Raw genomic sequence first — 16,919 nt, 5'->3', positions numbered from 1 at the left:
AACAAAGTCATCAGCTAAGGTCCATTAGATGACACTGTAGTAGAGGCTTACAATGAGAGTGGATTTAATTTATTTCTCACCTTTGCACGAAGCTTGCAAATAGTACTACTTTGTGAACCTCAAGTAAGTTTATAATTTTAAATTGGAAAAACGGGCGGGTTGGGGGCGGGGGGCAGTAAAAATTTTACAAATCTAATACCCGCCCCCAACCCGCCTCTAACCCACCCACTTCTGATTTTGACGGAGGCGGGACAAGGGGCTGCAGGCCACCATTTTGACAGATTTTTTATTTTTAACTCCTGGGGGCCGGGATTCCCGGACTTTTGATTCACACCACGTGAGAGGAAGCGAGAAGGCCCAAAACTGCAGGTAAGTGCCTTTATGGGGCAGCTTGTGGGTCCGGAGGAGCAGGAATGCTTCCCCCAGGCCCAACAAGCCTACCTGCAGTGACCCTGCAAACGCGATCGACCCCCACCCCCACCGTGATCTCCGACTGCCCTCCCCCACGATCTCTGACACCCGACTCCGGATTACTGACACCCCCCCCCGATGATCCCCAATGACTGACCCCCACAGATGTCTGAACCCCCCCGATGACTGACCCCCTGCTCCGCTGACTGACCCCCCTCCCCGATGACTGACACCCTCCCCCCCCTACCGTGACTGAACCCCCACCGATGGCTGACCCCCCCCCCCATTTTGGTGACTGACTCCCCCCAATGAACCTCCAATGACTGACTCCCCCCTCTGATGACTTACCGCCCCCGATGACCCCCCCGGTGACTGACCCACCGCCCGATGACTGACCCCCGACCTCCCCCCCTTCCAGTGACCCCCGAATACTGAGGCCCCCCCCCAATCTAACACTTAGCTGTTCACATCCTCTTCCTTCCTCTTCTCCTATCTGACTGGGACTAGCCTTTCAATCAGGCTGGCCTGTCAGGCAGGAAACCATTAAAAAAAATGTCCTTACGTCAAAATCGTAAGGATGTCCGGGAAACCCACACTGCTGGGTTTTCTGACAGGAATTCCCCCCACCACACCCCCGATAAAATCATGCCCATAGACTCAGTACATGCCTCTCTTGATGTAGTGACATGCGATGATGGGAGGGGATTTGCACTGGGAGACCTCATTTACTTTTTGGCAGCTGTCAAGTAAGACCATATTGTTCCCCATGGAATGAAAGGTATACTTATCACCATTAAAATTACTGTCATGCACCTATTGTTAGAGGTCTGAGTAGGTTGCCTGCCTTCCTGCCCACTCCCTTAGTTGCAATTGCTACAAGACCCAAGAAGACTAAGGAATGGGGAGGAAAGAGGGAAACCTACTCTGGAAGAAAAATATTATGAATTGTTAATACGGATTTATAGAGGTATTATGTGGAAAAGCTGGAGAATCCACAAGCTAACTTAAATTAAGGAATAACTACATTCATTGAATTATTGATTTATGGATAGACTGTTACCATTACATTAAATATTAACTCAGTTCATAAAGATTTATATTTGGGTAGGAAAAAAATGAAAAATGGTCAGATTGGGTTGTGAATCAGCATTCGATGCTGAATATATTGATTGGCCTTTTCTTGATTCCACTATTATAAAATTGTTTCGTTAACAGGAGCAAATGTGAATGATAAACGGACAAGCTTCTCTCTACCAGTACAGTTCTCAACCCATGGGTTCTCTTTAACTTGACAACAGAGAATAAAATATACTCCTTATTTGTAACCAAAACTATGACTCCAAGACTAGAGGATATAAGTTACAAACTGTATTTACACCCTCTGGCTGAAAACTGTAATGGTCAAGTGGTAAAGGGACAGTTTGTGTACTGTATCTCCATCCCTCTGAATCTGGCCATGTTAGTGGACTTGATAGCCTGAATGGTCTTTCTTAATCCATGCTTTCTTACATTGTTAATTGTTCAAAAGCGTAACGCTGGCAGACACTCAATTCAAATATCCACATATGCAATGGGTTTCACTTGTTCTGATCTAAGGAGTGAAATTCCTTCTAATTTTAATGAAAAAGTTGATGTGAGTACAAAACAAAATTTTCCATTTAGTATTCACCAACATTTTTGGTAAAATTAATAACGTGAAGAATTTCAGCACTCCTAGCTTGCTTGATGTGGAATCTCATGAAAAGATCTATCTCGTATTGATTGGCTAATACTTACCTTGCAAACAATACCTGATTTGGCCTTAGATTATGTTATTTATGTATAGAAAATTCATCTGACAGGGAGAAAAAAATGTTACTGATGTAATCATGTGATTTCTAGGTGGAGTGATGGCAATAATTCAATAAAGAAAATGCAAACACCTGGACAAACAGTTGAATTGCCAACATAATCAGTAGGACTTACAAGTTCATTTCTTTCTTCAGACAGCAGGGCATTCCGGTCTTCTAGTTTCCTGATGATTGAACTTAATTCAGCAATTTTAAGTTGGAATCGCCGAGTATCCTTTTCATCCAGCTGCTGTTCCTGAAACAGAGATCAACTGCAAATAACTGGACATCAATGTAACCATGCATCTCTGGTAGACCATAACCAAAGAGACTGAAGAATTTGTTACAAGTATTAGATTAGAGGCAGGATTTTTTTGCCTATATATTAAAATGTAAACTATGCCTTTAGGGTGATCAATCAAGCAAATCAGCTTAGATTATATGAAGGAAATAAAAATGTGATACAGAAAAACAATGCAGAAAGTACAGTGAGAAAAACTCTTGAGATTGGCACACCATGTTTTGAGTGATTTCCAAAGGCATAACCCTACCTCAAGACTATCATTTATTTAAGTGAAATGCAAAAACACGATGTTTTACACATGGTATTTTGATGGTTGAAAAATCTAATTGTGCTATTACAAAAAGGAACAATGTGGTGGCTGGTAGCTGCAGGCAACAACAGGAAGACTGAGAAAATGTTACAATTGATGATGCAAAATAGTATTTTAATACTTCATGTATGAGAGCATTTAAGGAAATGTTGGAATAAATTATTTACATTGGAAGCACCAATTAGTGCTTTTTCTGTTTGTTTAGAAGAATTAAAATTCACAGTCTAATGGGTGACGGTTTGAATAGGTGCATCTTTTGACAATTATTTCCCACATCATTATTGGTTATACACTGCAGCACACTATAAAAGAAAAAGGCATTGAAAGCATGCTGATGGATGACGTTCCGAACTAGTGATCCTAGAATCCTATTTAACAGGTGCAGTGATTCCTCATTCAACAGGTGCAGGAGAGGCTTTGCATCATATAACCATACACTGTGTTTAGAAACTTTTCCATTCCATGTGCTAAGAAAACCAAGAACCAGTGAAAAAAGAATCTTGATGAGAGTCAACAATGGGAAAAAGTTAAAATATATTTACAGACATGAACATTTGTCTTAAAATTAAGCAGCAGTTTGTATCATTAGCAAATTAAGGTAGAAGCATAAGAGTGGCATAGTTACATTGGATGGTAGTTGAAAACCACTATGAAAGCACTGCCATTAATTTATCATTATAATATTACTAACTACAGAACCCAGAAAATGAAGCAGGTCTATATAGGATTAGATTCTCTTGATCATTATAAGATATTAGAAAGTGAGAGAATTTCAAGCAAGACCAGACCTGGAAGATGTCTGACTAGTGTTAAATTCAGTGCATTACAATCAACGCCTGCCTTCTGAAAATGTCCAAATGCAAATTTATCCCAGAAAATAATTGCTGGTCTTGTTTTGATTTTTTTAAAACTACTTATGCGGTAACATTTCAAAACACTGCTAATATTAGATGATCAGAAGAACAAGCAGGCTGCTACACAATGAAATCCCAGTGTCCTTAAAAAAAGCAAAAATGAAAAGTATTAGAGTAAACTTAAATCTACCATTCACTGTATTTCAACAATAACAAATATTTGGCTACAATGTAAAGATTTAAAAAGGTATTAGAATAATGATGTAATGTGATCGTATTGCATAAGTATTAAAAATTAAGCAGAAGGTATTAATATGCCCCTCATCAAGATTTTGTTACAGAATTTGTTGAATAGGGCAGTTATAGACCACGTATGTGAAAGTGCTTACAGGACTTCCTGAATGATCTGAGGCGTCTCCTGCACCACTTGCGCAAGGAAGTTCCCTTTTCGGGCTACTCAGATGTCGTTTTTCCCATGCTTCAGCCTCTTTGACCTGGGTAAGTTGTTCATCTAAAGCCTCTTTTTGGAGCTGGAGTCTCTGAGCATGCCCAGCCTGAGCCCCCAGCTCTTTTTCCAGCACGTAGACTGCTCTGTCTTTTAATTTTAACTCATCCATCTACAATGAGAACAAAACACAATCACACATGCATGCATTTTATGAACTGAAGGGTTTCGTTATATTGCATTATTTTAAAAATGAAATAATTACACTTGATTTTTTTTTCAAAAGCAGCAATTGTTTTGGTCAGTCACGGTATGGAACCCTGGATATATGAGTGGTTGGTCCTTTACCCACCCTCCAGATAAAACCTTCTAGCCGCTGTCATGATAATTTTCCTCAGTGAACATCACCTTTAAGCACAGTGGACAGACCTTTGTAGAATAGTTTGAGATGTGCCAATCATTTTGATATCCAAGTCCAGTGCTGTGAATCAGGATTATTCATCACCAACTGCTTAATCCAGGTCTTCATGTGAGCATCTTTAGCAAAGCGATGTGCTCACAGCAAAGCTGAACATTCAGGTCATATTTGCCTACATGACAACAGTCATTCCACTTCAGGTGTCAGATTCATGTGAAGAGCCATCATTGTGATTAAGAATCTCCAAACCAAGCTACTGAGAAATCTACACAGGTAAAATTTCTGTTTGCCTGATATAGAATGCATATTCTCTGGCAGTGTCACACTCCACTTAATCTAAGGCCAGATAGCTTGGGTAAGGTTGGCAAGAGCCAAGGCTTAGGAATTCCCAAGTGTGCACAGGGATATTGCTGGAGTCTAATGAATAGAAACAATGCAGCTTCCCACTCCTTGTCCAGCTAGTATCACCCTACTCGTTATGGTATTGTTCAATGAGTACCATCCTACCATTAGGTCATCGAGTTGCAGGTTATCATTAGCCAACTGGGAAGAATCCCAAGCCTCATTGAGGGGTCTACCGCTCCAGATCCCATTAACGATGTAGGCTGGCAGGTCAATCATCAACAGTGCCCTGGAGTACTCTAGACCTACCTGGCTCAGGTATCAGATCGCCAAGTCTGCCGTGAAGGATTGATTTGCTTCCAGTTTTCCATTGCGAGGCTAATTGATACCAAGAAGATCCTGCTAATCACTTGACCAAGGAAGATCCTCACTAATTGGTCATGAGACAACTGATGAGGGCAGATTTTAGCCCTTGCTAGGCATACTGCAGATACGAGGAACTCCTCACAAGTGGCATGGTAAGCAGCCCAACATAAATATGTGAGTGCATTGCCATCAGCATCCCCATTACAGTATGGACACACACCATACCCCTTTGAACAGTCGTTCTACCAATTGCAGATGCGGAGCTTCAGAACAACTGCTTGTCTCGTGGTAAGCGTAAAACCCTGAATAATTGAGTAATTGGTTGCTTACTCATTCTCCTGGTACTTACTTCCAGAAGCTGTCACGTTAGGCCTTAGCGTTTCCTCATTAGCTATAGAATGGATATTTGCTTTTGTTTGATAACGCTCCTGTGAAGCGCCTTGGGCCTACGTTAAAGGCGCTATATAAATGTGAGTTGTTGTTGTTGTTGCTTTCAGTGCGGCGAGAGGTCCTACGCAGAACAGTTCAAGGTATGCCAGCCAGTATGAATGCAAAGTCCCGAGCTGCGTATCAGGGTTACTAATCAAGTGCTTAATCTACATCTTCATATGAAGGGCATTAGGAAAGAGATGAGCTCACCACTGAACCTGAATATATAGGCCATATTTGCCTAAATAACAATCACTCCATTTCAAAGTAATGACAAGGCCCTATATACATGCAAGTCGTTCTTTTCTTATCCTGTAAGATATGGGTGGCTAGCAATTCAATGAGTTCATTATCTCTTTGCTGAGTTGCATTAAACGTGATGTGCAAGGTTGAATGTAAATGTAATAAGCACTAATCTACATAATGAGAGCACAGCATATTGCTGCTAGTGAGGTATTGAAGTAAATCAAAATTGAACAAACCACCAAATCATTTCTTCAGCAATGTCGCAAGAAGTTGTTCCCATGGGATCACTTACCATTTAAATCCTGTTTGTTTAACCAACTTAACACTTTCTCATCAACCATATGTATAGTCATGTGATTTTTTGACATTTCAAGTGAAAATTATCAGTGTATGATTGAGCAATAATTATTATTTTGTATAATACCTATGAACATGAGTTAAATAGCTCCTGCACTCCCTTTTGGAGCAGTTTAGTTTACTACAGCTGATTTTAGGGGAAGGTGTCTTTATCAGCCCAAATTGTTAAACTCAAATAAATTGACCACACCCATGCTTTAATTATTTGTCAGTATTTATAACTAAAACAGAGGTCGTTCTACTTGTGAAAAATATGAACCTACACCTAACGGAAGACCTGGAGCTGAGGTATATTTTCACCAGTATTATCGACGTTGGCTTAGTTCGGAGAAATGTTTCAGTTCCATTATTCTCAGATCATCCTGACAATTGTTTATCACACAGTAACCACTATAGTTGATTTCAGATAAAGGCATATCATATCCAAGTGTAGTGGAAGTCTGTGGGAATGTTATATGTTTAGTGCTTCTTACTCAACCTCCAGGTAATAACTTCCAGCAGCTGTCATGCTTACCCTTAGAGTTTCCTCATCAGCTACAGAGTGGACATCTGCCTTTAGGAATACATAGAGATTACAACAGGGAAACAGGCTGTTCAGACCAACCAGTTCATGTTGGTGTTTATCCTCCAAACACCTCTTCTGTTCAACATAATCCTTTTCTCAAGTTCAGATGGAGTGCAAGACACAGTTATGAGAATCAAACAATTTAGTTAATAAAATTATGTCTCACTTTTTAAGCAACAATGTTGCAACAATTGGAGGTACATATTCTGGAGCGAGGCTAGTCCTTGGGTCTATCATATAAATATTCCTCAGCATCTCATGGGAAATAGAGGGATTGTCATACTTTCCTTTTAAACACTGAGTAAATGGGGTAGGTTTTCACTGCAGTTCATTGGAGGCAGTTCAGAGAAGGTTCACTAGGTTGATTCCAGGTATGGAAGGGTTGTCTCATGAGGAAAGATTGAACAGGTTGGGTCTATACTCATTGGAGTTTAGAAGAATGAGAGGAAATCTTATTGAAACATACAAGATTCTGAGGGGACTCAAAAGGGTAGATGCTGAGAGGATGTTACCCCTCATGGGGGAATCTAAAACTAGGGGGCATAGTCTCAGAATAAGGGGTCGCCCGTTTAAAACGGAAATGAGGAGGAATTTCTTCTCCTAGAGGGTCGTTAATCTTTGGAATTCTTTATCCCAAAAAGCTGTGGAGGCTGAGTCATTGAATACATTCAAAGCTGAGTTAGACAAATTTTTGATCAGCAAGGAAGTCAAAGGATATGGGGAAAGAGTGGGATAGTGAAGTTGAGGTAAAAATCAGATCAGCCATGATCTCATTAAATGGCGGAGCAGGCTCGAGGGGCCGAATGGCCTACTCCTGCTCCTGTCTCTTATGGTCTTATGGTAGAGCGGCATTTCCGGCAGGTCTGGTTCCCATTCAAAGAGTGAATGCAACTCTTAAAGCAAGGTGTCATTCAACTCTGTGTAAATCTGTGTTACTACTGTGGGGATTTTGGAGAACAACATGTTGCAGGCAAGAACATGGTGCAGAAAGTCACCTGGGCCTGACTGTCCTGGCAGCACCCAAAATGCTGCAGTCTGCAGGCGGGCCTTCTCAGGCCTAAGCTCTTAGAGGCTGACGACCGTGAGCATCTCAAGGGCCTTCATCTGAGCATTAGCAGCTTTCTACCACCCATGCTGAAGCTAGTGGGGAGTTCCTAGTAGGAACACCAGAATAGGCAAGAAATCACTACGGAAAAGCATTACGATTTCACACATGGGTGAAAATATTATTTAATGGCACTTCAGTCAGCCATTAAAAAATTACAGCTTTGGAATTTGTGTCTTTGTTTGCGGTGTACTTCTAAAGTAGCTACTGATCCTGCAATGTCAGGTGTCACGTATATCAATGTTGGTCAGAGGTTTGAAGTTCTTTATTGCAGAGTGAAAAGACTGGTAGAGATGGTGTTGAGGATAGTTAATGCAGGAGTGGGGTGGGAGCGAAAGGAATAAATCAGCTGAAGCATTGATTAACCAGCTGTTGCTGAGGAGCTCTGGCCGCAGGCTGCTGCTATCATCTTCCCGCTTCTGCTCCATCTTCGCTGTCATCAAGGTCTTCCTCATCAGATGATGGAAGGTCCTCTTGCTGTGCAGGCTCCAGTTGCTGTCCCCGTTGCACAGCAAAGATGTGCAGAATGCAGGAGATGACCACAATCTGAGACACTCTCCTTGGCCTGGGCTGCAGAATGCCTACAGACCTGTTAAAGCAGCGAAAGCATTGTTTGAGCAGTCCAATGGTCTGATCAATGAAGGGTCTAGAGGCCCCATGGCTCAGGTTGTATCTCAGCTGGTGAGCATGGGTTTTATAGAGGGGAATGAATCAGGTGTAAAGAGGATAGCTCTTGTCCCGAAGCAGCCAGCCTCTGACTTGCTGACCTGTGTCAAAGAGTGGGGGCATGGTGGACTGTGTGGGAGGAAATTGGGCACAGACCTGCATGATATGCTACTGGTGCTACACTCATCAGCTGAACATTAAGGGAGTGAAAGCCTTTTTTGTTCTTGAAGGCTTCTGGCTCATTGAGAGAGAGGTGCTCTGATGGCTTACATGGGTGCAGTCAATCACAGTCTGAACTTGGGGGAAACCTGCTGTGGCAGAAAACACTACTGCACTTTCCTGTGGCTGCAGGCATCCACGGGGATTGTTATAAATTGGTTGGCCTCAGCAAAGTGACCTGCTCGCTACAGGTATGGACTGCAGACTAACTAATATGACTGAGATCAGCTGCTGCAGCCCGTAAAGAGCCTGAGGTGAAAAAATTAAGGACCATGGTTACTTTCACTGCCACAGGCTATGCATGACTGGCTGGGAAGATGGGTTGTAGGTTTTTCTGTGAGGCGGCACAGTTCTCGGACAGCCTCTCTGGAGAAGTGCAGCCAACTGATGCATTACTCCTTGTAAAACTGGAGGTAAGTGACTTTGAGCCTAAAGACTCTATGGGCAGGGTATGGACACCTGTAAGTAATGCTCCTCCCTTGTGCTCTCCTCAGAACCCCAACTGCAGCTCCCTGAGATTTCCCGACCTGGTGCTGCTGCTCTTCTTCCTCCTCTTCCTCCAACCAGTGTAGAATGGCCAGGATGACTCCCATTTTGAACACTGCTCAGGTCCTCCCTGAGCTTGCAGATTTTGAAGCAGAATAAAGCAGAAATACAATGATTTCCAAGGCAAAAACTTATGAGGAAATTCAATCAGGTGAATTGGAAACAGATTCGTATGATCTGAGGTGTGTACCCCTTTAAATAACGCTTCCAAATGCCGTTTCATGCCTCTACTGTCTACTACAAGGCAAGTCTTGCACTGCATGCTACTTCTGCTTTTTCCACTGAATGGTTTGGGATTCTGTGGATGTTTTTCCATGATAAAACATTTTGATAAAATTGATTTTACTATGTATTCTATAGAAGCTTGCCTTAAAAGGAATTTCCCCAGGCTGCCCCATAGATAAATGACAGGTGAATTAAATGTGGATGGGCTGCTGTTTTGCACAGATCCCAAACAACAGCCCATTTGTTAGCAACATCCGGTCATTCAGAAGATGTTTAGCACTTTGATGTTGACAAATTTGACGTCTGCTAGTCTTTGAAGAGAGGCAACACAGACACGACAGATCAGTCAGGCAGCAGCAGGATGCACAAGGAGAACCTCTGCCCTGGTTAAGGAGAGTTTATGTTTTTGTGTTAAGGACCCACCGAAATGGGTCAGCATTTGTGAGTTCTTTACTTTTATAACAGTACATCAATAGGAGTTCAACTGATTGTGCCAAGTGACTCTCATCGTACTTAGTGTTCTGTATGTTTTACCTACAATGGAATAAAGCACCTTACAAACTGAACCATTTGTTATTTCTGGTGCAAAACCAGCATTTGAATCCCACTATGATTCATTGGATATATTCCTGTACACACGACAGCCATTTTGGATACTCCTTAAGGGGAATTAGATAATGTTTTAGAATAATAAGAACAGAGTTTACAACTGCAATTATTGCTACAATATTTTACTTTATGTAGGAACTAAATGTGATTTGCAACCGTTACATTTATACTAAATAATAGCGTGTTACAATAAAATTGAAGTACTTCCAAATATTGTGCAATCTTCACGTCCCTTTAATATAATAATGATATAATATAGATTAGTTGAACATGAGGTCCTTCTTTTAACCTTTCTCTTTGTAGTTGGGTGCAAGATAAGATATAAGAATAACACCTAGAAATTACATAATATCAATATGATACTAATATTATACCTTTTAGATTTTAAACATTTTTATGCTGCAATCAATTTTTAAAAAGCTATATTCATGTAAATAATATTTAATGGTTTCCATGTCTGGACAGTAACTGTAAAATCACTCACTTAAAGAGCTGACAATGCTCACAGATTTCTATCATACATGTATTACCCAATGAGGCAAGTACAGCCAGATGACCTAGATTCTATAGCAGCCCTGCACTTCATACAAAATGTCTGTTCTACAAAACACACAAAGGAAACATCTTGAATAAAATGGCAATGATCATTCTAATAAAAAGGCACCAATCAACATCAGTCAGATCATTTGCTATGCGACATATATATTTCTACCTTCACTTTTAAGCACCTTTCATTCATTGTGAATTGTATTTGTTTTTGATATTAATTAATAAACAGACAAAATGTAAGTAGATGGATGAAAAGGTAAAGAAAATGTTCTATTAGGAACATAGGAACAAGAGTAGGCAATTCAGCCCCTTGAGCCTGTTACACCATTCAATTAAATGATGACTGATCTGTATCTTAACTCCATCTACTCGCCTTGGTTCTGTAATCCTTAATACCCTTGCCTAACAAAAATCTATCAATCTCAGTTTTGAAATTTTCAATTGACCTAACCTCAACAGCTTTTTGGAGCAGATAGTTCCAGATTTGCACTACCCTTTGTGTGAAGAAGTGCTTCCTGACATCACCCCTGAATGGCCTAGCTCTAATTTTAAGGTTATGCCCCCTTGTTCTGGACTCCCAATGAATTATGGAACTCAGTTTATTTAGTTTACCATGCATTCTGTAGTGCTATTCAGAGTTATTATTTTATAGGTGAATCTTCTTTTCTATTACTTTTGAGAGTTATGTTTATCGAAGCAGTTGGATATTGAACCATGTAGAATTTGTTTTAATGTGCTTTCTAACAGGCTTTTCAGATTAAGTTTGCATTCAGTAGTGAATCTCACAACTTGCATCCTGCCATGCATATTATTATTAGGACCCAATTTTATTTTTTTTAGTCTATTTATTAGAAGTGTCATGATCAATTAGTCATCTTAAATCAACATCAGCAGTCAGTTAGTAAAAATTATGAACTTGCAAAGTGCTTATTAATTGTCATTTTAATTCAGGCGATTTTCAAATGGGATGTTGTGCCATTTATGTAACACTGAACTAGAGCATTTGCTGTCCTGTTAATGTCAAGAAGTTATTCACACTTCACTGTCGTAATGTTCTCAAATGCTGAATTACTATGAGCCCTAGTAGAAAATCCTGCTTGAAATCTTGGGATAAATGACTAAAAGAACACTTTGCTCTGATAGTTGTTATAAAGTCACGAGAAAGAGTGGCAATTGAAAATTAGCTTCAACTGAATACCAGACTCAAAATTGCCTTAAATACTTACGTATCACCATCTATGTGAATTTATTTGTGGCCCAGTTAATCAAACTCATATGTCTTGTACAGTGGAAACTGCGCAAAGAAAAAGTGCTGTAACAGTGATGATATTGCTACAGAGAAATTACTGCCCATTCATTGGAAGGTTTTGAGTGTTAATCTCCCATCCACCTCTGTTCAGCTCATCAGGGGAAGTGGAAGCAACTTGTTTGTGTAACTGAGGCCTCCAGTCATAAATACCCGATTTTAACTGCGCCAGTTTTTGGCGGGTGAGTAGCAGTAAACTCACCCAATGCTCCAGAAATGAGGCACAAGGTATTTTTACTCCCGAGCCTCATTTAATCCCATTGGCTAACTTCTCATTTATTCTGCGCAGGAAGTTGTCAGGAAGTGATAGAAAATCGCACGACCTGGAGACTGCCCACCGAGGCCAGGTAAGTGGCGGGACCGGCTGCCAGGGCCGTACCAAGGGGGTCTCGCAATTGGGGAAGGGGGTTGTGGATTGGCTGCACAACAAAAAAGTTTTAAAAACTTACTTTTTGGGGCCTCTTTTGGTCCCTATTCTCTTCCCCACTAGGTTGGCCTGGCTGGAAACTCACTGCGCTTTCCTAAATTGCACTTGGGTCTCGATGACGTCATAGAATTGTGTGTAGTGTAGGCCTCTTCCAAGGAAAGATTTCCTTGGAAGAGGCCTACTCCTGTATTGGGAACCTGGAGCTCTATTTGGAATATTTGGCTGCACTTAAATTGTCTTTTTTGGGCTTAGTTGCCCATTTTTTTCTCTGCAAATGCCTGCGTTCTCTCTGATTGGCTGAAATCCGTGTCAATTGTGATGACCCTCTCCCCTTCATTTTAGAACCACTTAGCACTCCGACAGAAGTTCCAATGACCTAACCCATTCTCCTGATGAGCTGAACAGAGGTGGATGGGAGATTAACACTCAAAACCTTCCAATGAATGGGCAGTAATTTCTCTGTAGCAATATCATCACTGTTACAGCACTTTTTCTTTACGCAGTTTCCACTGTACAAGACATATGAGTTTGATTAACTGGGCCACAAATAAATTCACATAGATGGTGATACGTAAGTATTTAAGGCAATTTTGAGTCTGGTATTCAGTTGAAGCTAATTTTCAATTGCCACTCTTTCTCGTGACTTTATAACAACTATCAGAGCAAAGTGTTCTTTTAGTCATTTATCCCAAGATTCTTTACATGCATATGTAAAGAAGGACCTCACCGACTTTGGGTGGGTGTTCTTGCCACCTGCTCAGTTGAGCAGGATAAAATCCCAAACTGTCAGCTCCCAGCAGCTCCTGAGCAAGTAAATAACATGGGCAATTGTAATTGCTCACCTGTCCGGTTTCCACTGGGCAGGTAGGGTTAAAATCGCCCTTGATTTCAGATGTTACAATACTACAGTATTTTGTGGCAACATTTTTATATTTAAATTGGGATCAGTATTTCCTTCTTGTCGAAACTGATCACGATCTCATCGGTGGCCCTAGGGCAAATCACTCCAGAATTTTTCTTTACTCAAATATTGCCTGAAAACAAGCCCAAATGGCTTTGAGATGGGATTGGGTCAGGCCGATGAAGGGATTGCAGAGAATGGGTTAGGTCATTGGAACTTCTGTAGGAGTGCTTAGTGGTTCTAAAATGAAGGGGAGAGGGTCATCACAATTGACACGGATTTCAGCCAATCAGAGAGAACCCAGGCATTTGCAGAGAAAAAAATGGGCAACAAAGCCCAAAAAAGACAATTTAAGTGCAGCCAAATATTCCAAATAGAGCTCCAGGTTCCCAATACAGGAGTAGGCCTCTTCCAAGGAAATCTTTCCTTGGAAGAGGCCTACACTACACACAATTCTATGAGTATAGAAAATGCATCACTTCACACTTCATTTTATTTGAATTGTTTCACTTTTATGGGTTTCTTTTGTTATCAATGTTACATTAACTGGTAAATTTTCAGGTATGTGAAGAATTCTAGATGTTTTGAAATAATTGATTGGTTGGTTTCTGTTGTTTCCTCTTTCCTAATTGGTACTTCCTGAATGAGTCAAACTGCTTTTGACTTGCTCACATTTAATCAATTAAATATTTTATTGGTAAGTCCTTAATTTTTGTCTGCCACAATAAAGTGTGGTGCTTTCAATGTGAAGCTCCGCTATGCTATTTGTGCCACACATTTAAAAATTGATTTATCTCATTTGAGGTTAACTCCCTTCAGAGCATAGGAAGAGATTTAAGCAATGAGCCTATGAAATTGCACTATTTTAGCAAATTAATATATTACATGTTTAAAAGTTCAGAATGGATAAAGCTATAAAGGTGAACAAATGACTCTGAAGTGATATGTGGAATATGAATATTTCTCTCAGTTTTATTTTTTGAATGTTATAGCTCCTGGATAAAGGACAAAGAAGGATATCTGAGACGTGAGAATTTCAATAAATGTGAAAATATAACTCATATTCTATGGCTAGGAAAAAGTTGACAAAATATGCTGATATTTCCTCTAGTCAGGAAATTCTCTCACCTCACTGACATAATTTCTATATACAGGATATATTAATGTCAGTCTGAAGTCACTATACTTTCCTGTGGATCAACTGAACATACGAGGTCCTCCTTTAAGCCACCACTATTTTGTCTGACAGAAAAAGGCCATCAAATCCTAATATATAAACAAACAAGCAGCAAAGATCCACTGAAGCAAGAACCACATCAACACATCATGTAAGTTTAAACAGATAAGTACTTTGCCACCATGATCTCTTTCAGACCTTCTGTACTGCAGATTGCTATATTCAATGTGTTACCAGTTTAGTTTATTGATTTCAATGATACTCCGCCAGAGAAATTCTCACTATCGTCTTACTCTGAAACAGATTTCTTAACTTTCACGATCATAGACCAGATCAGTTCATAGAATGAAGTGTGTTCTCTGTTTGAAAGACCTATTTAAGCTAAAATGCCACAATAATCAAGTGAACTGGTTCTAATCTACCAGTTGGAAGGCTTTAATGTGTTATATAGCTTTGCCTTAAGAATAGCTGGGACTGAAGGGCCTGAGAGATTGCACTGGTCTAAATCTAAGAGCTGGAAAGTACAGAAATGAAAACTGAATTAACTATTCTCTTCAATTGAGCGAATGTTTCTTTATTCAGCACTCTTCAAAACCACGAATGAACTAATATATCTCTTTGTTGGGTAAGACCTTACATGAAATTTTGAAATGTATCTTATTACTATGGATAAAATTTGATACTGCTTAGATACCATGTCCAAGATTTGTATGTTCATTCTTTTGTTATTTTAAATGGGTTAACACTAAAATAGTGGACAAAGGAATTGCATTAAACACATTAAGGAGTATGCTCATCATGCTGTGTATGCCATTTCCAGCAACCCACTGCTGAAGTTATAGAAGGAGATCAGGGAATCACCACCCTGCCCCCCCCACACACACACACACACATGCACACACACCCCCACCCACCCACACACCCACCATGGAAATTCTATCCTTCAATATTCTGAGACGATGTTGGGACAAATGTGGAAATTTCCTCCTTATTTCATCCATACACACAATAACAAAGGTGAGACTTTGGGAAGTCCTTGTGAAAATGAAAATTATTTCATTTTCGGTGACAGTAGTAATGATGCAAAGCTTGGAATTATCCATTGTTAACTGTTTTATAAATATAAAACTGTTTGGCTTATAGTTCATCAAAGACTGTACATACTATATCAAATAGCACTGAAGTGTGTTGCAAAGTGCCTTAAAATTCCTCCCTGGCATTGGTTGTTAAACTGTATAACAACTGGTAATTCTTGGGGTATTGGGGTATTTTGCAGGGTGGTGTGCCAAGCAGCACGCAAACTTGAAAAAGCTGGAAATGTCACTGGTGAAATTTTCTGTGCCCAGGATGCAATGGCCCGGAAATTGCTCGTAAAATAACAGAGAGTCGAACAGCGCTAATCATTATTTTAGGGAAAATGGAAGAGCAAGTTTCGGAGAGCGTGCATGCACAGTCAAACATGGAAATCTGGAAATTACTGTACCTGATTCCCTGTTTCTCCAAAAACTTCCTGGTAAAGAGATCTAGCTGGCTGGAATAAATGGATCAGCGTGAACTTGTTCTCCTGTCCAGCTGGGAACTAATTAATCTCTCCAGAAAAAAGGTACACTGAGTTATATCAGGTCTAAACTAACTTTTAATGGCGTGGTAAGTATTAATGACTGCCAAACAACCTCTGGCACTGAAAATTAACTTTTAAAAATGTGGCGTCTCATTCCGGCCAATACTAAAATTTTAATATTTTTCTCTTTTCTTTCTGTCTCTTTTATCTCTGTCTTTTAATCTGACCCTCTTTTTATTTCGCTTTCTCTAACTGATTTTACATTTGAATTTACTGTTGTAGCTTTCACTTCCTGCTTCTGACTCTGTGTGGCTTGTCAAGGATGCTTCAAGTTGATTGGTTGAGGGGAGAGAGAGATCCTTTCCCCGCTCTCACAGCTCACAGAAGCCTGGGAAAAACCACTGCATTTTTTGCAGCTCACCATTGAAGCAAGTTGGCACCCAGAAGCCCATGAATAGTTAGTAGGTAAGTTTATAATTAATGAGTGGTGGGTGAGGTACATTCGCTGATCAGTACAATGTACAGGCCATTGATTTCTCTACATGCAAGCAAATTACTAAAACTGTGGCCTCATACCTAATGTTTACCAGTATATAAACACTATTATGCTCTCTAGCTTGTGGAACATTTCGTTCAATACTTGGGAGTTCCTTAACCTCCTTTTAAAAAAAACTACATGTACAACTCATCATAAGGCGCAATCAAATCACAAAGATCTTGCATTTCCAAATAGAATAAAATAAAATGTAAAC

The 16,919-nt window shown here is 40.2% G+C and overlaps 1 protein-coding gene and 1 long non-coding RNA gene across 11 annotated transcripts in view; one reads left to right on the top strand and one right to left on the bottom strand.

The window, feature by feature from the left end:
* LOC137340105 (uncharacterized) overlaps positions 1 to 3,027 on the top strand; it is a 199,323-nt gene extending 196,296 nt beyond the window's left edge. For both annotated transcript variants that reach the window (XR_010966706.1, XR_010966707.1), the window contains exon 4: positions 2,397 to 3,027. This is a non-coding gene — a long non-coding RNA (uncharacterized lncRNA). The remainder of the gene's footprint in view (positions 1 to 2,396) is intronic.
* Positions 1 to 16,919, bottom strand: part of jakmip3 (Janus kinase and microtubule interacting protein 3) — a 298,954-nt gene that overhangs the window by 157,009 nt on the left and 125,026 nt on the right. For 7 of the 9 annotated variants that reach the window (XM_068002403.1, XM_068002402.1, XM_068002401.1 and 4 more), the window contains exons 4-5: positions 4,098 to 4,325; positions 2,377 to 2,496 (exon numbers count right to left, since the gene is read on the bottom strand). In XM_068002403.1, coding sequence (XP_067858504.1) covers positions 2,377 to 2,496; positions 4,098 to 4,325 — 348 coding nt within the window. The remainder of the gene's footprint in view (positions 1 to 2,376; positions 2,497 to 4,097; positions 4,326 to 16,919) is intronic. The other 2 variants (XM_068002407.1, XM_068002408.1) reach the window with 1 other exon arrangement.

The sequence above is a fragment of the Heptranchias perlo genome, chromosome 21, assembly GCF_035084215.1.
Source record: "Heptranchias perlo isolate sHepPer1 chromosome 21, sHepPer1.hap1, whole genome shotgun sequence".
Taxonomy (NCBI): domain Eukaryota; kingdom Metazoa; phylum Chordata; class Chondrichthyes; order Hexanchiformes; family Hexanchidae; genus Heptranchias; species Heptranchias perlo.
The sequence above is the reverse complement of the archived record's forward strand: the minus strand, read 5'-3'. Positions and strand labels throughout refer to the sequence as shown.